This window comes from Sus scrofa, chromosome 13, assembly GCF_000003025.6.
Source record: "Sus scrofa isolate TJ Tabasco breed Duroc chromosome 13, Sscrofa11.1, whole genome shotgun sequence".
NCBI classification, from domain to species: Eukaryota; Metazoa; Chordata; class Mammalia; order Artiodactyla; family Suidae; genus Sus; species Sus scrofa.
The window spans coordinates 134,091,467-134,118,487 of record NC_010455.5 but is presented as its reverse complement, the minus strand read 5'-3'; the positions used below and the strand labels follow the sequence as shown (position 1 = coordinate 134,118,487).

The 27,021-nt window shown below is 55.4% G+C and overlaps 1 protein-coding gene across 32 annotated transcripts in view; it reads right to left on the bottom strand.

Annotated features, from left to right (window-relative positions):
- TNK2 (tyrosine kinase non receptor 2) overlaps positions 1–27,021 on the bottom strand; it is a 42,561-nt gene that overhangs the window by 6,339 nt on the left and 9,201 nt on the right. For 7 of the 32 annotated variants that reach the window (XM_021070178.1, XM_013982356.2, XM_013982352.2 and 4 more), the window contains exons 2-10: positions 12,958–13,138; positions 11,908–11,978; positions 9,796–10,017; positions 8,546–8,698; positions 7,786–8,063; positions 6,051–6,177; positions 5,527–5,673; positions 5,350–5,444; positions 268–462 (exon numbers count right to left, since the gene is read on the bottom strand). In XM_021070178.1, the coding sequence (XP_020925837.1) occupies positions 268–462; positions 5,350–5,444; positions 5,527–5,673; positions 6,051–6,177; positions 7,786–8,063; positions 8,546–8,698; positions 9,796–10,017; positions 11,908–11,978; positions 12,958–13,120 (1,451 nt within the window). In that variant the 5' untranslated portion in view covers positions 13,121–13,138. Of the gene's footprint in view, positions 1–267; positions 463–5,349; positions 5,445–5,526; positions 5,674–6,050; positions 6,178–7,785; positions 8,064–8,545; positions 8,699–9,795; positions 10,018–11,907; positions 11,979–12,957; positions 13,139–16,716; positions 17,138–19,392; positions 19,511–19,836; positions 20,067–27,021 lie in introns of those variants that run through there. The other 25 variants (XM_013982350.2, XM_013982349.2, XM_021070179.1 and 22 more) reach the window with 13 other exon arrangements.

Genomic DNA, 27,021 nt, shown 5'->3' with positions numbered 1-27,021 from the left:
AAGGAAAAGCTGCTGGATGAGAGACCCTTGGCCCAGAGTTAGGACAAGGACCTTGGAAGCCTGTTTCCTAGTCCATTTTCCTAAGACCAGTGTGCTAGGGGGCCTTTCCACCAAAAGAAAGAGTGGGCCCACCCTTTGAAGCTCCAACCCCAGTTCTGCCTACAAGGAAAAGCTGCTGGATGAGAGACCCTTGGCCCAGAGTTAGGACAAGGACCTTGGAGGCCTGGAGAGCCTGCGTGCCTGAGGAGGAGCCCTGCTGGTACTCACTCATCAATCTTGTCGGGAAAGCCCCAGCAGTGGCGGGGGTCGCTGTCGCCATGCCCTGTGTGGATGAAGCTATTCTGCAAGGGCTGGCTGATGTCCTGGGCTGAAAGGCCAGCCACGGAGGTCACCACGTTGCGAGGGAAGGGCCCCACGCACAGCGTCCGCGTGTTCTGCCCACGCCACCAGTAATTCTCAGCCCTGCTCAACAGAAGAGACATGGTGAACCAGGGTGTTGTAGGATGGCCCCAAGGATTGGGACCCTTTTCATATCAAGCTCTCTAAGCCATCATATCTGACCATCTTGGCAGAAGGGAACACGAGGGCTAAGGCCCCCGGATCAGAGTAGGCTCCCATGCCTGCCTCCTCCCAACCGCCCCCCAGGACCCCCAGGTTCCCCAGTACAGGGCTTGGCATTTGCACACAGCCTTACCCTGAACCACCTTGGTGGGTCAGACAGCTTTTCCTACAGTTTACAAATAAGGAAACATGTTCAAACAAGTGAAATGAGTTGCCTAGTTACCAGAAAGAGTGCAGCAGACCCAGGATTCAAACCCACTTGTCTGTCTGTGAAACCAGCACCCTTTTCACAATACTGCCTCACCTCCCTCCCCCCGCAAGGCCTAAGCCCTGATCCTCTCCTGGCCACCCAATCTCACTCTTCAGCTCAGTTCCAGAGGTTCTGAGCTGTAAGGGTCCAAGGGAACACTATGGCCTTAGCACTAGGCTTGGGGCCAAGCCCTCCAACCAGTCTATCTCCTGCAAGCAGCCCTTCATGGGTTTGGAAGCACCTGGGGCAACCCAGCTGTCACATTACCAGCTTACGTATCTCTAGTGCCTTCCACCACCTCCAGGCACCATCGAGGCCCCTGCTCCCCGCCCCGTCCAGGTCCCTCCCATCCACCTCCTTGGGAGGAGAGCTCTACTCTTGTATTAAACAAAGGGTCAAGAAGAGAACTCAGCCCCCCAGTGTGGCTGGAATATGGGACCACCAGCCCCTGGCTCTGATCTCATATGCAAAATCTGTTGACACAGCCTAAGTCTGAGCCTGGGGTTGGGGTGGGAGCCAGGCCAGGTGAGCATGAAAGAACAGAGCGCCCTCCTGGATGCTTTGAATGCCAAAAAGCCAAGAGGCCACAAGGATCCTATGTCTGCCGCTGGGATCACTCACACCTGAGGACAGGTACAGACTCTGGGCTAAGGCAGGGGTGATGCAGCCTCGTGCTGCTGTGGCGGATACCTGTGGCACCAAGCTACATGCTCCTGACCCGTACATCACCTGTCCAAACAGGAGTGTAAAGAAAGGCTTCCTCTAAACTGCAGCCAGACAGAGGAGGCTAGAAGCAGCAGGGAGTCTCCAACACCTGGATCCTCCTCTGTGAGGTGATGTGGCCACTGGGGCAGCATGACCCCCTAACAGCCTGTTTCAGAGACTAAATGTTGAACCCCAGGAGCACAGCAATCCTTGGGGAGCCAAGAGGTGTGGCAGGGGAGGGCTGGGAGCCCAACCTCATTGTCAACAAGGCTGCTGACCGGCCACCACAGACACTGCAACCCTGTGATTACCACCCTGCCCTCTGGGTGGGAAGGGCAAGAAAGGAAGGAAGAAGAGAGGACAACACCCAGGAAGGGACAAAGCCCATCCAAAAATAGGGCCATTCCAAGGAGAGAAACGCCTCCCCACCCTCCACCCCCAGGCTGGCCGAGGCCAAGGAGGCAGGGTGGGGAGTGCCTGGCACCCGGACCCTGCTGCTGCTGCTCTCCCCCAACACCCACAGGCCCCCTGGGGCTGGCATGCCCCTCCAGGGACAGCCTCAGACACCAAGCCCATGGCTGGACGCTGGACTCTGCTCTCCACACCTCTTCCGAGATGCTCATTAACTGAGGTGGAGAAGCCGAGCAGAGTGGAACAGACTCACGTCCAAGGCCAGGATTACACTGTGATGGTGCCCTCCCAGTGGATTCCAAGCAAGGCCAGATGGGCAGGAGGTCACTCCTTCCACTCCTTCCCCTCCCCCAACACAGCCAAGGCCCTCACTCACAAGCCTCCTTTGGACCCCCTTCTGGGATCAGGATCAGAGCCAAGCCCACCTCCCTTTGTTATAGGTGACCAAAGCAAGAGCCAGGTCTAGAAGAAAGGATTCCCTTTATCACTGCTGGGAGTCCTGACACCAAGTCATAAAAAATGCTTTGCTACTAGAGGAGGGGGAGCTGGGAGTACAGTGTATGTATCAGAAAGAAAGACCTCCTTGGAAACAACATCCCAGGCATGGAAGCAGCATCCTCCCAGCAAGGGTCAAACATAACCCCAAGATGGCCAGTGCTACGTGTATCATGCTGTCCACCGGTCTCCTTCCAAGGCTCAGGGGGTAGAGGTACCTGCAGCCCAGAGAGGACCAGGCCAGCCCTTTTCCCAGCCTGCTCTGGCCCTATCTCCCTTCCCCCTCCAAGAACAGCCCAGAGTCTCCATGGCAACAGGAGAGCACAGTCCCTGATCAAAAACAGGCTTCTCCTGCAGGTGCCTGTCAGCATCCTGGGACAGGCAAGATGTGAAGCACCTCCTGGGAAACCAGGACCTGGGTTAAAAATCACCTATGGCTGCCCCAGCACTACTGGGGACTAGTCCCTGGAAACCTCAGCACCCCCACTCCCAAGTCCTGGCCAAGGTTGTCCACAAATGGCTGACAAAGGTGGATGAAACATACTGCTCAAAATACCACCCCACGCACTTCTCTCTGGGTGTTCCTGGGAGCCTCTGGCCTTGAGGAAAAACACACACCCTTTGTTTCCCCCTCCCCCACCTACCACAGGAAGCAGAGGCTCCAGGGATCAGGCCCGGCCAAGGACCTGCATGCACATGGATTTCAAAACTCCTGTCCTCCTTAACCAGTTTGTGAAAACAGAATATCAAAGTGCTGTCAGCCATCCCAGCCTCCAAATAAGAGCCTCCTGGAAAAAGGTCAGTCATCACTGGTCTCACAGCCTAGACAGAGCCTCGCAAGCTTGGCTCACAGAATATCTAGTGTCCTCTCTCTGTCCACTGCCTGGTACTGCAAGAAGCACTGAGTCTGAAGAAGGGGGCTCTCTTGGACTAAGAGCTTCCACAAGAAAGAATCACAAAAAGAGCACAGATATAAGAGAGCCAAGAACCAAGCTAAAGGAAAACAGAACCAGCCTGAGACCCACACATACGAACCCAGACCCAAAGGAACACCCACGAACAGACAGCCCATCACCCGGAGACATGGAGACGGAGCAGGACAAACAAACACACTTCAAGCACTGAGGAAGCAAGGCGGCAGTTGGAGCTCTGGTACCACCAACACGGAGGCCCACTCCCAAAGCCCCAGCGGCTGTCGTGCCTCCTGCCCCTCACCTTCCACCTCCTGAGCCGCTCCAGGCACCAAGGGCAGGCACTGTGGTCCAAGTTGGTGGCCCTGGAGGAGGAGCCCAGTGAGCCCACACTGGCAGGTGGCAGCCGTGGAGCCAGCAGCTGGGCCAACCCCTGCCTGTGACGCAGAGCAGGGCAGGGCCTGCCCACAGTGGCCTGCCAGGAGGAGTGGCTTCCCTGATGCCCCTGTTCCTCGCCTTGCTCCAGCGGTGACCCAGGCCACCAGCTGGGGACACATGCCCCAGAAACACATGAAGCCTCTGAGCCACACCCTGCACACAGACCCCCACTGAGAGTAAAGGAAGGGGGAATGGAAGGGCCTGGGGCCTCAGGTCCAAGGCCCTCTGGCTCAGGGAGGTGGGAGTGGTTAGAGGCTCAGGCTCTAGCTGAAGGTCCTGCCATGTGCCCCCCAAAGAGCCCTCACCCTAATCTTCCTACTTCCAGAAAGCTCCCAGCCTGCCCTGCCTGCAGTCCTTTCCCTGGCCCCTCAGCTCCAAACCACAGACTGCACCTCCTCCCTGTCCTCCAGGCGTCTCTCCTTCTAGAAGCTGTTTTTGGCCACCACCACTAACTCCCCCTTAGCTCCCCCTCCCAACTTCTTGGTCTGTCATCCTTATTTACAGATCCTGGGCCCAGAGGTGAGGGGAGCCCTGGCCTAGGGAGGAGGTGCTGGGGCCACGGCGGGTGCAGGCCATGCTGCTTACCAGTCAGCTCCAGGGCCTGCTCCATCACTCTGACTCAGACCCAGGGGTGCTTCCTCTCATCGAACCCCTTGAAGCACAAGCTTTAACCAAAGGTCCCAGAACCCCAAACCCCAAACCTCAAGTCCAGGTAGAAAGGGCTCAGTGTCCCCCATCCCTGCCTGGCTCTGAGTCAGAGGAGTGGGGAGTGCAGGGAATTTCCTTGCCCTCGATCCTCTTCCTGGTCCTCCAAGCCCACCCCCTACCCCAAAGGCACCTCTAGCCCGCCTCAACCCATTCCTTAGACACCCTGGGGATCAGATAACAGGGTGGGGTGAACAGTGGGTGAGGTCTCCACAGCAGGCAGGCCAGAACTGCGGGGCTCAGATAGGAGATGTGACCCAGGAGATGCTACCAGCAGGCAGAGGAGGGTTGCCAGGTGAGGGGAGGGAGGGGTCAGGAATGGAGGCCCTGCTGAGGGCAGCCTCAGGACCAAGGGGCCAGAATGGGAGGCCCAGCAGAGGATGGAGGGGAGTCCTGGGAGGGAGCAGTGGGGCTCAGTGGGAGGGCAGAAGCTGCCACGAAGAGGCAGGGTGGCTCTGGGCTACTGAAGGGCACCCAGGTGGGCGTCCAGAGTCCTTACCCGAGGGGGAGGAGGAAGAAGGGCACGGAGAAGATGACTCTCCGGAGTCCCAGAGTCCCCGCTTGGCCCAGAGGCCAGGCTGCTCTACTTCCTACCTGGCCGTAAAGGCAGTTTGGCCCTGACCCACACACCCAGGCTGGAGCCTCGTGGGGAAAGGGTGACAGGAGGCGCTGGGCAGGGAAAATCCCCTCTGAGCAGCGGCAGCTGCATACTTGACCCCAAGCACTCGGGAGTGGACCCAGGCCTGCCCGCCCCTCTCGCTGTGGGAGCCTGTGGGTTGCCCTGGAGACCCGGGAGGCAGAAGGGCTCTTGGCCCTGGGCCCCTCCAGCCTGCGCCCTTCGAAGCGGTGCCGGCGCAGCCCCGCGCTCCCTACCTCCCCTCGATGACGGTTATGACGTCATTCATCTGGATATGCAGCTTGTCCGGTTCCTCAAAGTCCTGAAGGGCCCGCATATCCGTGGGCTGTGCCTGGAGGCAGAGACAGGTCACTGCCTGTTCTGGGATGACCCCACTCTGCTCCCCCTGCCCCCACAGGCAGACCGGCCTTCACCTCCAGCAGGAAGTCCCTCAGGGCCACAAAGGTGGGTCTGTCCTCCGGCTTGTGAGCCCAGCACTGGACCATGACATTGTAGACGTCCTGGGGGCAGTCCTCAGGCCGGGGCAGACGCTCCCCTTCTTTGTCAATCTTATGCAGGATCTGGTGGTGGGATGGTGCAGTTTGAGGACAAGCAGAGCACCCAGCTCTTCACTCCCCACCGTCCCCCCAGCCCACAGAACAGCTGGAACTGCAGGCTGCCATGCCTGCACCCCAAAGAAGAGCTCTGCCTCTGCCCCAGGTCTCTGACCCTTACCCCCAGGTCTGGGGCCTCCAGAATGGGGCCACAGCAAAGGCAAGACTTCAAGCAAGGCCCAGGCCAGCCCACTCCTAACCACTGCGAGCCCATCTTTGCTCAGCTGTCTGAGGAGTCAGGCAGACACAGGCTATGGCAGACAGGGACACCAACAGCTAAGAGCCAGTTCCAGAAGGGCCAGGTTGGGATCCAGGGTCCAGATCACCCCCCAGGGCCCTCTCACCTGACTGCCATTGAGGCCAATCCAGGGCTCCTGGCCGTAGGTAAACATCTCCCACAGCGTTACCCCAAACATCCAGGTGTCGCTAGCGTGGGAGAAGGTGCGAGTCTTCAGGCTCTCAGGGGCACACCTGGCAGAGACAGGGGTCAAAGAGCTGGCCTCTCGGAGCCCCCTGCCCCCTGTACCAAGCGTGGTGTTGCCCCACATGCCCAAATTCACAGTTAAGTCCTGGGGACATGGTGTGAAGTGAACAGGGCAGGACTTCTCGCTCTGGGTGCAACAGACTCAGACAGCTTCACCCCCACTCAGCCTGGGCTGGGAGGAGGGAGAAGAAGGGCAGAGGCTCCTGGAGAGGTAAGGTGGGGTGGGGGCAGGGATGAGATCTTAGGCTGTTTTCTAATCGTGGGAGGATGACCATTTCCAGATTTGGGGCAGGATCCTAGGACTTGGGTCATTTCAGCAGGATGGTGTGGGTGGGAAATTTGGATAAGGCCTGGGAAAGAACCAAAACGGGTGAGAACAATCAAAGTGGCTTCCCCCCACACTCCCCATGGGGCTCCCTCTTGGGTGAGGAAGACAAATGCCACTGCAGTGAAGCTGGCAAAGGGTATGCACTCCAGAGGAGGCTGAGGCACAAGGAGTGAGGAGGAAGCCGTCCTAGATGGAGAAGCAAGGATCTCTCGTGGGACTGGAGAGTTGGCCTTGCCATTCAGAGGGGGTGGAACCAAGAGAAATGAACTCTCTAAGCCCTGTTCCTCATCTGCCCAATGGGAATAACAGTAATCTGCTCATTTCATGGGGCTTACAGGGGCTGCATTTGAAAAGGTGACCTTGGAGTTCCTGTTGTGGCGCAGTGGAAATGAATCCGACTAGGAACCTTGAGGTTGCGGGTTTGATCCCTGGCCTTGCTCAAGTGGGTTAAGGATCCGGCGTTGCCATGAGCTGTGGTGTAGGTTGAGATGTGGCTTGGATCTGGTGTGGCTGTGGCAGAGGCCAGCAGCTGTAGCTCCAATTGGACCCCTAGCCTGGGAACCTCCATAAGCCATGGGTGCAGCCCTAAAAAACAAAAACAAAAAAAGTGACCTTATAATTGACCGTTCAGACCAGCATGCTTGAGTATGAAAGGGGGTGCTATTAATGACTCCAGGACATGAGGCATAATCCAGGATGTATGGTCACCCTAGGTCTAAAGTCAGTCAATTAGGGTGACCGTACATCCTAGATTAGAAGGGTTTCTGACAAGCAGAGCTGGACCAACTCCTCCCACCCCAAAGCAAGGAGACCACGCTGCTTTGGGTGCCTCTGACAGCAGAGACCACGATGGTCTCGGCACGTGATCAGCTCACACAGGGGCTGGCACAGCGCCCTGTACTTCGCCACGTGCAAATGAACACTCTCATCAGTCTGCAAGGCCCTGCCTGCCCCCAGCTCTGCCTGGAACATGCTTACTACGCAGCCTCTGCCTGGCTCACTTCTGATACTTCAGGAGCTTAATACTGGGTCCTCCGGGAAGCTTTCATGTGTCCCCATAGCACTTAGCCCCATGTTCCCAGCACCTGGCACACAGGCCCTCAAGAAGTCCTGGGTGGATAAGTGAATGGCTGGGCCCTCAAGAACAGTACCCCCAAGCCCAGAAGGGACAAGAAGGCCCCAGAGGCTCTGAGGCCTTGGGTGTACAGGGACTAGGTGGGGCAGGGTGGGGTCCAGGCCCCGGAAGCTAGCAGCGCCTGCCCCTCACCAGGCAAAGGGCACCTTGCGATGCTCCTGCATGACGTAGTGGTCGTCATTCTGGGGTAGTGCTCGCATCAGCCCGAAGTCCCCGATCTTGACCAGGTCACGGGTGGCCAACAGCAGGTTGCGGGCGGCCAGGTCACGGTGAATAAAGCGCTTGGACTCCAGGTAGCCCATGCCCTCAGCCACCTGCACAGCATAGCGACTCAGAGTACCTAGGAGGAAGTGGCCCTGGTGCTTGCGCAGCCGGTCCAACAACGATCCCAGAGGTGCCAGCTCTGTCACCTGAGGGCACAGAGGAAGGAGGAATAAGCTTGGCTGTGCCCTGCCCCTCCCTCACAGCCCTCCCCTGCCGCCGAGGCCTGCCAGAGCCCTGCTGCACACTCCTTCCTGGCCTGTCCCAGGACCTCCAGGAGTCCTACAGCTTCCCAAGCCTCTTCCTCCAGGCAACATGGGAAACTGAGGCCCAGAGAAGCAACCCATAGAGGCTCAGATTAGCAATGCCAAAAATTAAACTCGGGCCAGCCCCTCCGGTGGGTGCAACTCTCAGCCAGTGAACACAAGCCAAACCCAGAGGTGGATGTGAGTTCCAGCAGACACAGTACCAGGGTAGGCCTGAGAACCCCTCTGCCACATGAGGTGAGAGACCAAAGCAGGACCGGAAGACCTCTAACCCTTGTCAGGACGGAGGGAGTAACCGCAGCACAGGCAGGAGGCGGGACCCAGTGGTCCAAGACCACAGGCCCCTCCCAGCCCAAAGCACTCACCATCTTCATGGGTGGTGTGAGCACCACACCGTAGAGGCGAATCAGGTTTCGGTGGTCAAGCGAGTGCATGGCGTTGACCTCCCGGATAAAGTCGTCCATGGCCTCTGGCTGGCTCAGCACATCGGGCTTCAGGCACTTCACAGCTACACTCACCTGGCCGGAGCAGGGGTTGCAGGGAGTTAGGACAGGCCCGCCCCACAACACTCTGGGCCAGCCTGCTCCTCTCCAGCTGGGCTCAAACATCTCTGCCTCAGCTCTGCTCATCCAGGTGGGTGAGCGTGTCCCAGGTGCCCGTGGCCTGGCTGAGGGAGGGCAGCGGCTGACCCACAAGGGTCATGAGCTGGGTCTCCCCTTCCTGAGGACATGCCCAGGTTAAGTGGTAACCAGAAGGCAAGAGATGACCGGTATGATGATGGAATGTTAAAATGTCACAATAAAAAAATGTTGTGGCATAGAAGGAAAATGCTTTAAAATGTAATACCATAAAACATCTATGGTGACAGGAATCAAAATAGTGGCTTCCCTTGAAGGAAAGGGATACTCAGTAGAAGAGACCTGAGGGCGCTTTTGGGGGGCTGGGGGTGCTCTCTGTATCCTGACCTGGGCCGTGGTCACACGGGCCCATGCATATGTGAAAATGCACTGAGTGGTACACTCAAGAACTGTGTGCTTTACTGCACACATGCTGTCTAGCCCTCTGAGGAAAACTGTTTAAATAGAATACATTAAGACGAAAGGGCGAGAGTTAAAAAGTTGTGTCCAAAATTTCCGTCTAAAAGAACTTCAACAAAATACCTGAGGGAGGAAGAAGGCAGAAATGCTAACTTTGCTTCTCTGAGCAGTGGGATTACAGGCATTTTTTTTTTCTTACTTTTAAAATAGCTTCCTAACTTTTATGATAAGTAAATCAGTTTTTTTTTTTTTCAGCCACACCCTTGGGATATGTAAGTTCCCAGGCCAGGGATGGAACTGGAGCCACAGCTGTGACCTGTGCCACAGCTGCAGCAACACTGGACCCTTAACCCACTGTGTCATAGTGGGAACTCCAGTAAATTAGTTTTGTAATTGAAAAAAGAAGTGTATATATGCAGTTAAACCTGAGCATGGACTCCAGGGAGAGCTACTCTTGACCTGTCCCCAGCCCCCTTCACATCCCAACAGAGGAACAGATCCACCTTAAGGGGCAGGGCAGGGCAGGGCCTCTCAGGAGCCTGCCCCTCTGCACGCATCACAGGACCCAGAGAGCTCACCGTCTTCCCCGACGGGGCGTCCCACTCGCCCCTGCGCACCACGCCAAAGGAGCCATCTCCTAGCTTCTCGAAGAGATGCAGGTCCTTCTCCCCAATGAGGCAGGTGAGGCTCTGCAGGGACCCCTCCCCTGCTGGGCCTCCCGGGGTGGGCGAGGTCTTCCGGAAGGTGCTCTGAGAGTGATGAGGGGGGAACTCAGCCTCCAGCCGCTTTCCACTGAACACCTGTTTGAAGGCAGCCAGGGGCCAGATGGAACCCTGAGGCCCCAGAGCTAGCCGCTCAGTCCTGCCCCACTGGGTCCTCGGCTAGGCCGCCAGATAGGTCCTGGCTTTGCTAAATTTCCAGGGGGCGGCCTGCCTGGAGCTCTATGCCCCCTCCTGACCACACTTCAAATGAGAACCCACAGCCTCAGTGTGGCCTCAGGATATGTGCCAGAAATGGACTGCCAGGCATATAGCTTGTGGCTGCTGTGGCTCCACACCCAGCTGTGGGGTCACAGAGAGCCCAGAGCCACTCCAGGCACCACCTCCTGCCTCACCCATCCCTCTCTGTACCCCCTTCCCCAGCACAGACTCCAGCCCCTCATTCCAGCAGATGGGCAAGAGCCTGAGGGGCCCTCACAAACACCTCCTGTCCATTTTTAGCCCTGGCCCCTTCTCTGGGTTGCCCATTTGGCGCTGTCTGTCTCCACCCTCCCCAGGGAGTCGGCTGCCCTTCATCCTGCCAGGGGAGAGGATAATTTGAGCCTGAAGTTGGACCGTGAGTATGTGTAGGGGGTGCAGATGCAGCAAGGCCGTGCTGGGGAAGGGCCTGTAAAGACAGCTGGGCTTCTGGAGGGAGGCCTAAAGCTGAGGGCTCAGAAAGAAGGCAGGTTGGAGGGGATTCTGCAACTTGGGCTGGAGAGGGAAGGGGCCAAAGGTCAAGGGACAGAAGGGAAGCCCTGAGAGTCAGTGTCCCATCAGTTTGACCTGCCCCCCCGATTAGGACTTGCAAAGCCTTGACCTCAGGCTGCAGAACCTGCCCAGTTGGGCCCCTGGCCTATAAGCTTGGCAGAGGCTTGTCTCTTTGGGGCAGGGGGCTGTCTAGTCTGAGGGCTTCTTCTGGCCGCTGCTCTGTCCTCCCTCCCAGCAACTGGAATTGCTTACACTTGGAAAGCAAAGTTCAGCTGACAAGGTCCTGCACAGCCTTTTCCTCCAGGGACCCTCCCCATGGCCCTGTGAGGTGAGCTGGGCAAGTATGGCCAGCATCATTTTACTGACAACATCCTCAAGTCTGGAGAGGTTCACCAACTGGCCCTGGGACCTCCTCAGAGTCAGTGGTAGATCCCAGACCCCTGAATCCCTCCCACTGCACAGCTCTTGCTGCATGCCTTCACCCACCCCAACACACCACTCATCCTTCCTTAAAACCTGGGCAAGGGACCAGGACAGTGTCCCCAGAAAAGGCCACAGGATCCCAAGAGACAGCTCCTTTGCCAGATCACAGCCAGGAAATCTCTGCTGCCCAATCCCAGTCCAGCTGTTCTGCCCGGACCGTCCCCCACCCCAGCCCAGAGGCCAGAAGTGGGGAGGGAAGGCCCGGCTGGTTCACTTCCTCTGCATTGTCTTCCAGACAATGGGCAAAGTTCCACTGAGTCAGAACAGGGACTCAACCACTCCACAGACCCAAATTAGGGCAAGGGGGGTGGGGGCAGGCTGTGGGGAAGGAAGCTGTCCGTGGGGCCCAGTTGGCCAGAGAAACCCTCCACAGACAGGGAGGTGGGGGAGGAGGGAAGCAAAGATGTCCTAGGTCCAGACAGTCTCACCGCCCTACAGTGGTCACCGGCCCCAGCAGACAGGGCAGGGGCTCAAGTTACGGCGCACTTGTCAACTAGTGCCTGTTCCATGCCCCCCTCCACCACCGCTCAGCGGGAGGGGACGCAAAGCCACTGCTGTACACAGGCCACTGGTGCCGTCTCTGGCGGAGACAGATGCTTAGCCAGGCAGCTCTACAAGTGCCCTGTCGGATGCTAAGACCCGGAGGGGGGAGGTCTGTACAAAGTGCGAGATCCTGCTATGGGGGATAGGGGAGGCCCCCCACGGGTGCCCCTCCCACCTCACTCCCCACCCACCCACCTTGCTCATCCAGGACCTGCGTTTGCATGCAGCCTTGCGCCTCTTCACAGCCTCCCACAGCCGCCGCTGGCCTGCGGGAAGGAAGGGGACCGTGCTGCTCAGGTGCTCACACCCCCACGGAGGCTGCTGCCCATCATGGGCTTCCTTGGTCTCCCTGGGGGGGGGGAGTCCGCTACCACACACTGCCTGGCACAATGCCACCAAAGAAATGCACCATCCCCACAACCGGGGGCCGCCATGAACCAGATGGTCCCTGCAATCCACTTCTAGGCAGTGCTTATTGAACTGGATGGAGATGTTTAATCACCACAATTGAACAGGAGTGTTCTTATGCCAACTCTCAAGAAAAAGAAAGAAATCGAGGCAATGGACAGAATTTTCCCAATTTTGAATTTTTCCTCCCATAAAATTGCATGATGTTACTGGCATCAGATACCGACTCTCTAGGCTAAAAGCAGCATAAGTCAGTGTCTAATGTAGCACGTTATTATTTAACTGTTTTAGGCTGAATGCACTAAAAAGTTTCTTCTAATATTCCAAGGAACACTAGGACCTCTAGATGCTACAGCCACTACTTTTAGGATAAATACGTAGAAAAGAAATGAGTTCAACTTATAGAACAGATCTTTGTGAGAGAGACAGAGACAGAGAGATAGGAGAAAAGCAGCAAACCGGCTGAGGATTTTTATCGTCCCTTCTCTACACAGACCTCTGGACACTGACCCCTCTGGGATGGAATGGTGAACAGAACAGACTCAATTTACATTTAAAAAGGAGGAGGAGACGGGAGAAATACATCCTACAGACGTCTGCACAAACAAAACGGAGTGTGTAGTTAGCCCTGGCTAGACTCCGCAAACTCCGCTCCCCCCTCACAGCTGCAAACTGTTCTCACGCTCACTGTGCGCAGCCTCTACTGATGCCCCACTGCCCGCCGCGGGGGCTCTCGGACAGGCAGGCAGAGTTCTCGGCCCTGCCACCCCACCGGTCCTGAGGACAGAGGAAATGGTCAGTGGGGCGCGCAGAGGCGAGGCCAGCGCCCCCACCTACCAGGCCGGCCCATGCCAATCTTCTCCAGGTCCTCATTCTTGACGTACTCAAAGTGGGACAGGCGGGTAACGTTGAGGTCGTCACGGAGCCGCAGGAAATACTGTTGCAGCTGCACCTCGGACAGCAGCTCCAGCAGCCAGCCTGTGCCCTCCTCCGGCTGCATGCTGCTGCTCCCCAGCCTCTGTGGGGACAAGAAAGCGGCTCAGGGACCACAGGATGCAGGGAGGTAACAGGTGACCCTGCCTTAAGCGCTGCCTCCCCCCCCCCAATCCTACTATGTTGCTGCAAAGAAGGACTCAAACCACCTTCTTGCTCTCCAAAGCATATGTACAAAATAGCCTGTACCCACCTGGTCCCGCTTCCTGTGGCAACAAGGGTAGAATTAGGGCAGCTGGGATACAGCCCAGGCACTGGAGGGGGTGGTCTTAGCCCCCAAATCTGTCATCCATGGCTCGTAGCCAGAGATCAAATTCTGTTGTCAGGTTCCCCACTGGCTTTTTTTTTAAATTATAGTTGATTTACCATGTTCTATCAATTTCTGCTGTACAGCCACCCCCACTGGCTCTTAAACTCTCCTGGTGTCACAAAGCTTTTGAGAATCTGATGGAAACTATCAGTTGTGCCTCCAGGAAAATACATATTCTCATTCATAAAGTTTTATTAAAAAAATATGTGGGGGTGCAGTGTCCTTTGAGACCCATCCTGAGTGCCCCAGACCTGACCGACCCCACAGGGATTAGATGAGCTCGAGCAGCATTCCTCCCGATGCCTGACATGGCAGGGGTCTCTCCTCCAGCCCAAAGACCCTTCCACAGGCCGCCACCCCAGCACCTCCAGGACCACACCTACAGGAGGGTAAAAAGAGAGGGAGGGGTGGAGGCTGGGGCAGGCTTTCAGATGGGCCGAGGAAGCAGCACTGCTCAGCTGCAGTCAGCGTTTCTCACAACAGACCGTGGAACAGTGCTATTGTCAAAGCTTTCAATTTTTTCAAGAAATAACAAAAACTTAAATCTATGTGTGAAATCTCACCATTAAAAATTTTTTGAGGAGTTCCCATAGTGGCTCAGTGGTTAACAAACCCACTAATATCCATGAGGAACGTGGGTTTGATTCCTGGCCTCTCTCAGGTGGGTTAAGGATTCTGGCGTTGCTGTGAACTGGGGTGTTGGTTACAGACTCGGCTCAGATCTGGCGTGGCTGTGGCTGTGTCACAGGCCAGCAGCTACGGCTCTCTCCCCTAGCCTGGGAACCTCCATATGCTGTAGGTGTGGCACTAAAAAGACAAAAAAAAAAAAAAAAAAAAAAAAAAAAAAAAAATTTGAAAAGGTAACATGCACATAGTGAAATATTCCAAAGGTACACAGAAGCCATAAAGTCTCATTCCCTCTACTACACAGCCACCTCACTCCCCATCCCCAAAGCCAGCTGCCATTAATGACTTTTACACATCCCTCCAGACATGTCTTCCCCACACACATACTCACCCATTACCCACACCATTCTGTTCCTTGTTTATACTAGACATTTGATCCTTCTGACTTCTGAGCTATGTTCACTAATTCAAGTTTGAAATACACACACGCGTGCACATGTGTACACTGTGCTGGCCAAACAAAACTATGTGCAGGCCATCATCAGCCAATGGGCTACCGGTAAGTGAGCTTGACCTGCACCCTCTGGGGCCCAGAGAAAGAGGCTGGCGGCCCCCTCAAAGCTAGGCAGCCTGACTCAACAAATGCCAAAACCATCCTTGTCCCAGTAAGACCCCTCAGGGCTGAGGGCTTGGCCAGCCCCTGACCCATGTGCAGTCCCCACTGAAGAAGACAGGCTTGAGGGAAAAGGCCAGTTACACCGTGATCCCCTCCTCCCAACTCAGCAGCAGCCTTGTCCCCCAACTCTCATCACAGGCTGCACTAAGTGAAGCAGCTCATAGCCTGGGCCCAGCTTCAGCCTCCTGCCCCCTCAGTTCCCAGGGGTGCTGCCAACCCAGTGCCAGGAGCTCAGACTTTCCCAGGAGGCTCAGGGCAGTACAAAGAGTGACAAATGGGAATGAGACACCCTCGGTTCAAACCCTGGCTCCTCCACTAAGGTGGCTGGGCCAGAAGGGGGTTTCCAAACTTTAAGCCATAATTCTTCATCCGATGGTTCTCACAAGGGCTGTACAGTCCCCCGGGGCATTTTTAGTTATCGCAACGTTGGGGGACCATGAGTGGCATTGAGTGGATGGTTAAGGGACTCACACACTATCCCAAATCTCACACAACATAATTCATGCGGTGAGAAATTTGTTTATCATCATCTGAACTGAGAAGTGCCCTCCACTTTACACGTGAACCAGAAAATATTCCTGCAGTTTTCACACACACTGAATTTTCCTGGATTGGAACTACTGTGCAATTGGAACGGAGGGAAAACTGGCTTTTTGCTTTGCTTAGGACTTAGCAGAAAGTTGTCCACTATTCAGGAATGTGTCACTGAAGGCAGCCCACCCTTATTATTTCAAAACTCTCCTCTCAGTCAGCATTTGTAGATGTTGTCTTCATGGTGATTCCACCTGAGGTCTTAGCATCTGACTACTTCATAATGTTAAAGTGTAGTGACGTGTTAGAATACATGAAGTGTTAAATTTATTTCCTTTTATTTCTCCTTTAAATTACATGAGGCGTTATGTTGACTATACACACACACAAAGTAAACAGGTTATATTTCTATTAATTTTATTTAAGAAGAATATAAACAACTCTGATATTTCAACTACAGTTAACTATGTGCTGGGCGCAGTTCTAGGCACTTAGCTGCCTTAACTCATCCCCAACAAAGCCTTGTTACAAACAAGGGGGTGTGGGCTTAAGAGGGCAGGGCACTCCCGCTTTCCAGAAGAAAGCCCCAGAGTTGCCCTGTGAAAATCACCAACCTAGGCAGCATCTCTCCGCCGCATGACCAGCTATCACGTCCACCATCACTCTCCCTGGAGCAAGGTGATCCCACCCCCTACCCAGCTCAGCCCAAGAAGGAGCTGGTCACCAGGGCAAGAGGTCTGAAGACCCCCCACTGCTTCGTCCTCAGCCAAGTCCAGGCTCCAGGCCCCTCATTCCCACCACCCCCATCCCCACCCCTGGGGCTAGGAGGCAGCCACTCCTGCGAAGGGCTCAAAGCCCTCCTGCCATGTGTGGAGGGGCCTGGGGGAGACCCAGAGGCACCTCCCCTGAACAAGCTGCTTAAATAGCACCATCTGGCCTGTTCCTTTCCTCTGAGACACCAGCTAACAAATCTCCCAGCTCGGCTGAGTTCTCCCCTCCCTGCTCCTCAAGCCCAGGAACAGGGCTGCTCTGCGTAGGGGTGCGTGTGGGAAGACCAGCTAGAACACTGGGATCCCAGTGACAAGAAAGCAGCCTGGCTCCCAGTCCCGTCTCTACCAACAGCCCAAGGCGACCCTGGACCAGTCCCCCCGCCCCCAGCCCGTGTATTTGTTGCTGAAGCCCAGAGCGCCCCTGCGGCTTCCCCCAGCCCTGCCCGTCCGCACACCTGTGTCTGACACGTGGGGCTCTCGTGGCTGGCACGCACACTTCCCGCACGCGATTTTCTGACACACGTGCCACCAAGAACACAGCCGCCACTGGAGCGAGGAGGCCCTGCACCCCTGTGGAGCCTGCACTCAGCCGTCCCCAGCCCTGCTCTCCAGCCCTCAGAGAAAGGCTGGCTGCGAGGAGCTGACTCAGTCCCGGTCAGTTGGACTCCCGCCCCCAACCCCCCACTCACTGTGTACAGTCTCCGCCGGAGTCTGGCCAGAAGAGGGAAGGAGAGCTCTAGGCCAGGGAACCGACGAGCTGCTGGCATCTCCGCGGAGCTGGACCCTCTGGTGGGGTCACAGAGGGGCTGTGGCCCGAGAAGTGGGGAGACCGGGATAGGGGACAGTGGTCTCAGCTCCTGAATTCAGGTTCTTCCCAGAAATGAGGCTGGGCAGAAGTCTGCCCCAGAGGTCCCCCAAATCCCACACCAGGGGTGGGAAATGGGACAGAAGAATAGGGCGCTCCCCCTTTCTCTCCTCCACAGCTGTTGTCACAGCTGGCGAGCCTGGCAGGAGCGAGTTAGTCTTCTCTCGGTTGGCTGCAGTCTGGGCTCTCTGTCCTGCTTCTCTGTCTTCTCTCCAGTGCAGTGGTCACAGCTCCAGCCCTACTCCCTGGCTCCCCCCACCCGACTGCCCGCCCTCCCTCCTCCCTCCAGGCTGCCTCCCTCCCTCCCCAGCTGAGCAGCTCTGACACTGGCTGAAAAAGGACCTTTCTGAATCACTGCCAAGAGCTCGGCAAGAATGGGGGGAGACTCTTCCTTCCAGCTACCCCCACTGCCCCCGCCACCACCTCCCCATACACAAGGCCCCTGTCTCTGGCTTCCACCCCAGCCCCCATGGTTGCAGACAACTCCTGGGATTTTAGGGTGGGGGCTATGTCAATCAAGCGGCAATATACAAAGAGGGGTTGCATGCCTCTATGTGTTTGTCTGGGCTCCGAGGGCTAGTGCACAGTCTGAGTTGGGGGCTTGGACACCAGAGAGTCATTCCTAGACCTTGCAGGCCGACCCTTCAGAGACCCTCCCCCTTCTCCTAGTCTCAGCCTTGGCTGGGCGTCTCCTGGCTCAGGCCCTAATGTGGCCCTGTTACCCTGGTGCCCGACGGAAATAGGAGTCCGGCAGCCTGCCAGAGCAGGGCAGTCCAGCCAAGAGTGAGGGGGGTGAGGAATCTCCCCCTCCCCTAGGGATGCCTTGTCTGCTGCCCACAACGCCCAGGGTGCCTCCCCCCTAAACCAGCTGGCCAGATCCAAAGCCCCCTCAAAACAAACAAATATGCCCCTAAACATTGCAATGTCCCCACCTTAAAGCTATAGGATTCCAGGCTATAGGATGTCTCCTGAATAGCACCTACACACAAAGACAACGGCCCAGCTAAAGAGAACTGGAAACACTCCACAAGCCCCTGTGGGCCCCCCCCACGTTCCTAGAGCTGACAATTGATCCCTCTGCCCCTTCTCAAGGGCGCCAGCTGCTCTCACACCCCCCTCACTACAGCCCCCAGACACACCTGACAGCTGCAGGAAGTCCTCTCAGGCTCCCTCAGCCCCCCTCCTGGTCATGCCCAGGGAGCCCCTGTTTCTTACACACTGCTCTCTTGTCCCTATCCAGCTGGCCACCAGCTCTGGCAGTCCCAGCTGGCTGGTGCAGTAGGCAGCTGGGGTGAGAATTTTGGGGAGTCAGCATCCCAGGCTCTTTCTAGGGCCTCCTCTCAGTCCTTGACCTCCCTGGCAGGGAGGTGCCTGAAGGGACAGCCGTTTCCTAATGTGCCCTGGGGGTGGGAGGGGGGACACCCCCAGCAGTCAGTCTCTCCTTCCTATCCCTGTCAGCTGCCACCACCCAAAGCTTGTGAGGTCAGCCAGGTGCAGCCTCCTTTCGGTTCCAGTGAATCACCAGTCTAAGAGCGAAATCAGAGCTAATGGACAGAATGAGGTCAGGCTGAGGTCACACTGGAGCTGACTTTCCTCCCAATCCCTGGGCACAATGCCCACAGCACAGAGATGCCCACTGCCTATTCCTACCAAGCACCACCCCGAAGGAGACTCAGGGACCTGGCTTCAGGGGACAATTTAAGCAAGTTTACCCCCTCTACCAAGTTGGGGGATGGGGGCTAATGGATTAGAATAGCCAGATTGAAAATTACAGCCACCCCCAGAAAGATGTGCCCCCAATTCATCAGAACCTCATGCCTGACTTTTCCCTTGGATGTCAGATCAGAACAAGCCTCAGCAGCTTGCTCAGCAATCCAGCTGTGGGAGGCTGTGAAGAAAAGCAAGGCATGGTCAGGGTCAGAGAGCTCAGGCCAGCTCCTGACCCCCTTCTCCCAGCCCTGGAAAACAGCGGCCTTTCTCCCCACTTTAACCTATCAGTGACTGCCCTCTACTGGCCAAGAGAGAAAATGTTTGATGTCCAAGGGGAAGGGAAGCAACCCCATAAACAGGGTGATCCAAAGCAAACAGGGACATTTGCCTTAATATGCAGATTCATAAAGCTGGTAAAAGGAAAAGTCCAGGGCACAGGCACTCAGTGCCCATAGAAGACTAAACCCACATCCTGGCACTGCTTCCGGGGCTCCGAGCCATGCAGCATTGAAGCAAGCCCAAAGGGCAGCTTAACTGGGTCCCAGGGGACTCTGAGACACAGAAGCAGATGTCAGCATCAGAAAATCACCCCACTGACTCTCGCCCCACCTAACCCCACACACAAACACACGATCCTTCTTTACCCAGCCTCCCAGCCCCCAGGATCTGTCCTGGAGACCAGGATCATAGCCATCCCTCACTTCTCAGAGGCTGCCCTCAGCGCACCGGCAGACGATGAGGTGGGTCTAGGGCCCGGCTACCTGGCTATCCCCCAGGTTTCCCCTATTACCTGCGGTCCCTCATCTGCCCCAGTCAGGCGCTGATATGCAGATCTCTCCCCCATGGAACCCAAACTCCCTCCGTTAGGGCCAGGGAGGGGAACAGAGCCCTCCGCAGCCCCCGCCCCTCCAGCGCTCTGGCAGCGTCACTGCCCTGCGTCCTGAGGGGCCGGGCCTCTGAGCATCCTCCAGAAGAGCAGGAGCTGTTAAAGCGCCTCAACTGCGGAAGGCCCGGTGTCCTCCCCGCACGCACTCCACAGCCTGCATCTACCACCTGCAGCCAGAGCGGAAAGGGGGGGGGGTCGCAGTCTCTCTTGCGGGGCCTGCGGCTGCCCCTCCCCCAATCCCGCGCTCAGCCTCCATTCCAAGGAGCCGCCTCTCCGCAGAGCAGCGCCACCTGCTGCCCGACCCCCGCTCCCCGCGAGCGCCAGGTGTTGGACCCCACCTTCACTAACCAGAGCCACAGCTCCTCTTGGTCTCTGGCCACGGATCAGATCCTGGGGTTTAAGGGCCCCCATATTCCATGATAAGAGGGTCCATACAAGAAGCTCACAGAAGAGAAGCCCCCATCCTGATTCCACCTGAGACCTCTCCCTCCATAAGTGGGGCCTGAAGCCTTTCCTTCCACCAGCCCAGCATCCACCAGACTCCAAAAAGGCGTCCACCTGCCGGCTCTCGGGGCTCCGCTCCAATAAACTTGCCCAGCACCGCCCCCCCCCCCCCCAGCAGAGTGGAAGCCACGCCTCCAGCATCCGACCCAGGAGGGAGACCGCAGCCCGCCCAGCCAGCAGCAGCAGCCCTTGCCTCTCGCGGTGACATCTCCCAGCCTTCGTCAGCCCCGCCCCGCCCCCAAGACTGCGGAGGCCCTGCGCACCAGATCAAACTCAGGGACAAGCAGAGTAAGGGGGCTGACCTCGCCAGCCTCAGAAGTGTGCCTCCAGGACACACACCTCTCCCTGGAGGAGCTGCTTCAACACGTGTCCACAAAGGGCTGTCACCCAGAGCCAGAGTGAGGACATTGCTAGTGGAGGAAGTCCCACTGCGGAGGCTCTTCCTCTCCCTCCAGCCCCCAGGGCCCCAAGGTGCCACAAGCACATCCTCTCATTCTGATGGCATCTGAAGCATCCACTGACTCCTCAGTACCAGGTATTTAGAGCTGAGCTCGTAGCACCCTCACCCCTTGGGGGTTTGGGGCAGAGGAGAAGGGAGATGCTGAGACACCTCCTGCCCTCTTCCCTGCCCCCACACTCAACGGCAAGCTTGAGGAAAGAGACCCTGGGAGGGGCACTAGGTGAGTTCCCATTAAGGCTCACCCTCTTCAAAAGCTCCTTCTCCACCATGAACAGAGCTGGGCTAGGGGATGACCTTGCCAGGCAGGGTGTCTATTCTATGCAGAAGCTCCTCTGCATCTCACTGCAGCTATAGCAGAAACTTGTTTGGGGAGCAGCTGCAGAACCCACAATCAGGAGGCTGCGGAGAAAGACAGGCTGCAAATGCCAGGCCCACCCATTCCTTCTTCTCTTGGCTGGATAAAGGGTCTGATCCAAACCAGTCCCCCCTCCTGCTTTCTCCCTACCTCCTCCCTCTGTAAGCCCCAGTGCCTCCTAATGCCATCCTTCCACAGGACATTCACAAGATCCTAACCGCCTCTAGGATTTGGGGAATCATATACACCCACATGTACACCCTCTAGTCTACAACTTGCCCCTTCTCTCTAAAGGAGCCTGTAATGGCCAGGAACCAGCCTGCCTCTGCTGTCCACTCCCCTCCCCCAGGCTCTCCAACAGCATCAGTGAAGTGACAAATCCACACTGAGGAGCAGACGTGACATGTAATTTCCGGCCAAGAGGATTTTTCCAAAACAATCTACCGTATTTTCGGGAATATATGCCAACCCCACCTCCAGGCCAGTCTTCTCCCACCTCTGCCCTCCCTTTTCTCCAAAACCTGTAGGGAAAACAACATGTTGGGGAGGAGTCGGTGGGGGGGGTGGGGGGGGGCAGGGGGAGCTTATGGCTCCTCTCCCAACCAGAGGATTATCTTGCCTCCACATGAGGACCCCATCAAGCCCCGTCAACCTCAACTCACCCCTCTGTGCGCAGGGCTCATGCTTCAGGACCAAGGCCAGGCTGGTTCTCCTTGGGACCTCATCCCAGAAGGCACTGCACTAGCTAATCCCACACCTTCAGGTCATCCCAGGTCTGAAATCACACTGGTCTGGGGAGGAGGCTGGCCAGGGGCCAAGGGAGAGAACAGGGTGATTCAGACACACACCATGGCTGTCCACACCCTCTCCATCTCCAGGACACAGAGGCCCACTCCCTTTCAGGGGACCTTAGCAGCTGAGGTCTTGAGGACAGTCAAGGCTGAGGCACATTTGCCAGCAGTGCCAAGTCTAACCCTGAAAGCTCTTCCCCTTCTCCGTAACTATTGTTTTACTTAAGGCTTTGGAACTCGCCCTTCCTTCTCTCCCTCTCTGGGTGTTGCCTCCCTCCTCCCAGGGCTCGTTACCTCCAAGTGCTGTCCGTCTCCATACCTGAGCTCCTGAAGCTCCAGACCCACATTTCCAGACATTTCCAGCCAGTTCTGCCAGGAGGAGGATGCCCAGGTACCACAAATTCTGCGTATCCACACTGAGCTCATTACCCTCTGCTTAAACCTAGCTAATGTGTGCTCCTGTGCCAGACTGAAAACACTACAAGCCAACACCAGCCACCTAGGCTAGAAACCTCCCCCCTGGTTCCCCAATGATAACTCCCTACTTTCCCCACTGGGCCGGCCCCCCAAATCTTGCCTTTTCTGCCTCCCCACTACCCCTCCCATCAAAACCATTGGGACAAGAGTCAGACAGACCTGGGCTGAAATCACGGCTGTACACTCTCCAGTCAGATGACTTCGGGGCAAATGACTTAACCACTAAGCCTCAATTTCCTCATCTCTAGAATGGGGGTAAATAATAAAGTACAAATTCAATGAGATCATGAATCAAGCAGCACAGCATCTGGCACAGCTGTTTATCGCTGTCATCTGAACACAGACCTTCAGTTCCTCTCCTGCTCATGCCCTTCGGCAACTCCTCAGTGAGCCAAAGACAAGGCCCTTCAGCACCACCTTTGCCTGTTTACCCACCCTCAGCTCTTTTCATATCCTTCAAATGTCTCCACACTCCAACCACGTCAAATACTCGCACCTCCCTAGACACACCCTCTTCTTTCACTTTAGCGTCCTGGGGCCTTTCTTTGTGATCCTCTTCCTCTTGGTCTGCATGATGACCTAGGCATCCTTCAGACCCAAAGAAATATTAGCTCCTTTGTAAATTCCCGTTTCCTAGTCCCAAATGGTTCTTTCTGCCATGTTTTCCATGTTATTTTGTTAAAGTATGTTTGAAAACAAGAGGAGTATAAACGCATGACTGTACTTGTGGAGAACAGCCAAAAGAATGAAAAAAAATTTAATTACCCGTCGTGCTCTGATCCTTAAAGGATCACTATTTCTGTAGCACTCTGTATTAATACATAATTCTACTGTATTCACCTCTACTGTGGTCTGTAAATGACTGTCTGGTTATATCTGTCACCTAGAAGGCAGAATGTGGCAAGGCACCTGGTCGAGAGAGTTTGCTAAAACGGACATCAAGCCTTTGTGATGGACACTGGAGAATGGAGGCCTGTCTCATTTCCAGTGAGCTGGTGACTACCAGGAATAAGCCTGAATGCCTTCCTTAGTCCTGGTTTTGCTCCCCGCCCCCCCCATTATTCCTTATCTGGAAAAGCAAGCACATTCATGGGGAGAGGGGCTGCCAATCTCGTTACAGCTACCCCTGTCTGAGACCCACTGAGCTATTTCAGCCCTGGGGACAACATGGCCAGTCCCTCAGGGCAGAAGAAAAGCTCTGACTCTGCCTTCTCCAGGAAGGCTGCCTTGATGGAGGGAGAGCTAGGGTACAGGATACCACAGAGTGGAAGGGAAGGAGGGCTGGCTTGTCAGGCACCCCAGCCTTACAGAGAAAGGAGAGCACAGTGAGAGAGAGTGAAGAGGAGTGGGAAGGAGGGGCAGACCCACCAGAAACAGGGACCCTCCTATGCCTCATCTCCTTTGACGCCAACAGAGAAGGAGGTTTAACTTTCAGAGAGCAAAGAACCTGACTCGACAACACAGGCCTCACTGAACCTAACATCTCCCCACATCTACCAACTTGGTCTTGCAAGTATTCTGCAGCTGTTTCGTGCTCCACCCGCTAAAGACTGGCGTGCCGGCCCTGACACCCAGAGACAGGACACTGACAGCCCTAACACATTCCTGGAGCATCCCGCCCCCGCACATAAACACCACTCATGGATGACAGAGGGTCAATTCCTGCAGCTGCCTGGGTCCTGTGCACATGCGCTCCACACGTGCCTGAGTGTCAGGGCTGGGATGCAGGGTACGCAGTGCACCACCTCTCACCAACCCTGTGGCCCAAGCATCGTCACAGCACCAGGGCCCGGCAAAGACTCCCGGGAAGGGAGGGAGGATGTGGTGTGGCTTCCAGCAGCCGGCCACTCCTGGAGCTCTTCCAGGGCCCGGGCAGAGGCCGCCCAGCAGGTCACCCTGCCTGCAGCTCAGGCCTCGCTCCACCCCCATCCCCTCAGCCTAGAGCTGAAGGGGCCTATTGTTGGGCCCTGGAGGTGGGGTGGGGAAGGAAGCCAGAGCTGTGATTTGGACAGCATTTACTCTTCGAGAGGGACTGCTCATCCCCTTGGGACCTAGTCCTCACCAGAACCCCGGAGCTAGGAACAGCCAGCACAGGGTGGGCCCCTGGGCCAGGGAGAGGGAGGGTCCAAACTGGCACTGAGAGAGAGGTCAGAGACTTCAAAATATTTAAGATATCTCAAATGCCACCTATTTTGGCGATAAAGACACTGAGACCTTGAAAGGGAAGACATGCCTGGTCTGAGGCACCTAAGAAGCTGTCAGAGGGAATGGATCCCTGGGAGCCAGGAGAGATCAACAGCTCAGAGCAGTGGTGATTCCTCTCTGGCCAGGGAGGGGCAGCCCTGCCAAAGTCAGGGACTAACAAAGGTTGGGGGCCTGAGAGGAGAACCTGTCTCAGCAGGAGACACAACATCCAGGGGAGAGGCGGAGACAGGAACCACCCAGAGTTTTCACATCCAGATGCTGAAGGGAGAGCCCAGGCCCCACCTCTCAGCCCACCCTCCTCTTCAGTCACTCACAATGCGACTATGAGCTCACCCTGTAGGGTCTGCAGGAATATGGGGGAGAAGCCACAATCCGGGTCCTCAAAACAACAACACGCGAGTTCTTTACTAAAAGCTTTATCTTTATTGCCTGCTTAAACTCCCCCCCCCACTAACCTACATTATCCCCATTTTTCAGATAAGGAAACTGAGGCTCTGGAGAGGTGGCCAGGGTCACCTAGAGAGCAAGAGGTGAACCAGATTTCAGCCCACATACAACTGGACACTAAATTCTTCGACTCGAGGATTCAGGCTCATGGAGGCAGAACTGGAGTCTTATTTGTTAAATACATACTGGATACTGAATGAACTCATGGAGTCCAGAGGTTTCAGGAAAAGAGAGCACACAGGCACATAATGTCACTCTTTTCAAAGCCCCACCAAAGCTACGATTCCCAAAAGAGCCATGCTGTGAATGGCACAAGTCCCTAAGGATGGGAAGAAGAGTAGAGGAGAAAACCACAACGAAGCTTTGGAAGCTGGAAAGCAGATGAGCCAGTGACAACAGAGACCTGAGAAAATCCCCAAACCCAAAGTGAAAAGCTCCTGTCTGGCCCCACAGGATCCTTAAAAGGCCTTGGGAACTAGCAGCCTCAGAAACCTCTAGAAAAACTGGTGACAAGAGATAAGCGCTAAAAATACACGGGATTAGTCAAAAGCTATTTAAGAAGCAGTAAGACCCCACCCCACCCCACCCCGGATTCCCTCCCCAATACTAAGCCCCTGGGTGGCTGCCCCAGTACCACCTGGCAAAAGCAGGATTTGCCTTCAGGGGTAAACCGCAGGCCTCTGCACTGGCACTAGAGGCGTAGCTGAGAACAGGGTGCCACGTCCCCAACAAGGAAAGCACGCACTGATGGGGAGATCCCTGTCCCCTTCTTGATTCCCTCCAGGAACATGGAGCCTGGACTCCATTTCCCGGCAGAAGACAAGAATGTCCTTTCTGGGGACTCTGATCAGGCCAAGAAAGATATAAAGTAACCAATACCGGGAGTTCCCAACAATCGGCCCAGCCAGGTCACCAAACAAAGAAGCTCTGTCAATAAGGCCACCCAGTGCTGTGATCTCTCACCCTCACTCAAGAGCAGAGGACAAAAAATGAGCAGATACTCAAGGAACAAAAGAGAGTGTAAAACACAGAAAGAAAGCAACTGAGAGGAAATACACTATGCAGGAGAAAAAAAAATTCAGATAGAAAATCATTAATATCCTCAGAGAGACAAGACGCTGTGTCTACAAAGTAAGAACAGGATACTATCATTTTTTTTGTCTTTTTTTTTTGTCCTTTTAGGGCTGCACTGGTGGCATATGGAGATTCCCAGGCTAGGGGTCCAATCAGAGCTACAGCCACCAGCCTACACCACAGCCACAGCAATGCCAGATCCGAGCTGCGTCTGCAACCTACACCACGGCTCATGGCAAAGCCAGATCCTTAGCCCACTGAACAAGGCCAGGCATCAAACCCGCTACCTCATGGTTCCTAGTCAGATTCGTTTCCGCTGTGCCACAATGGGAACTCCAGATATTGTCATTTTTAAATGGGAGAGAAAAAATTACAAACATGAGAGGAGACATAAAAAATTCAACAGACCTATTGGCACCCCACTAGGCCAAGTCTAGCCCGAAGCAGGTGTTCATAAATATTTGTTGAATGGATCGATGAGACAGCATTTCCCAAACTTTAATGCCCTACAGATCACCTGGGGAAATCTTGTTAAAAATGCAGATTCTGGCTCCATAGATATGGGTAGGGCCCAAGTCCCGCCTTTCTAACAAGTTCCTGAGGCACCATACTGGTCCTGAGACCACATTCTGAGAAGCAAGGGTCTCTGCTAAACTCTGGAGCAGTGGTTCTTTGTCCTGGTTATGCGTTCAAATCACCTGGCAGGAAGGAAAGGTCAGTGTGTGGACCCCACCCACTGAGATTCTAATGAACTTGGTTTAAGTGAGACTCAGACATCAAGCCTTGAAATCTCTTCAGAAGAATCCAGACCAGAATTGAGAACTGTTGCTCTGGAGAAACCCTGTCATGGCTGTAACTGGGCCAATCACTGGTCCTGGCCAGAATAGTCCTGTTTTCAAATATTCTCTCTCATTGTCAATACTGACCACTCTTTCAGAAGGCCCTTCTCATCATGGCCATGAGCATCAGTTTATGGGACGACTTATTACACAGAGGATAATTCTCAGGGCTAAGTCCCATCAATGTCAGTGGATGGAGCAATCATTCTACTAAATAGCCAAGAAACTCATGCCGAGAATTTTTTCCTTATTAAATTCACACGCTTATTCTTAGTTTTTCTAATTAAAAAATGTAGACCTTAAAACTTTAGCAGTCCTCTAAAAAAAAAAAAAAGAAGAATTTTTTAGTGAAATATGGATATTTCCCTAGCCAGAAATCCT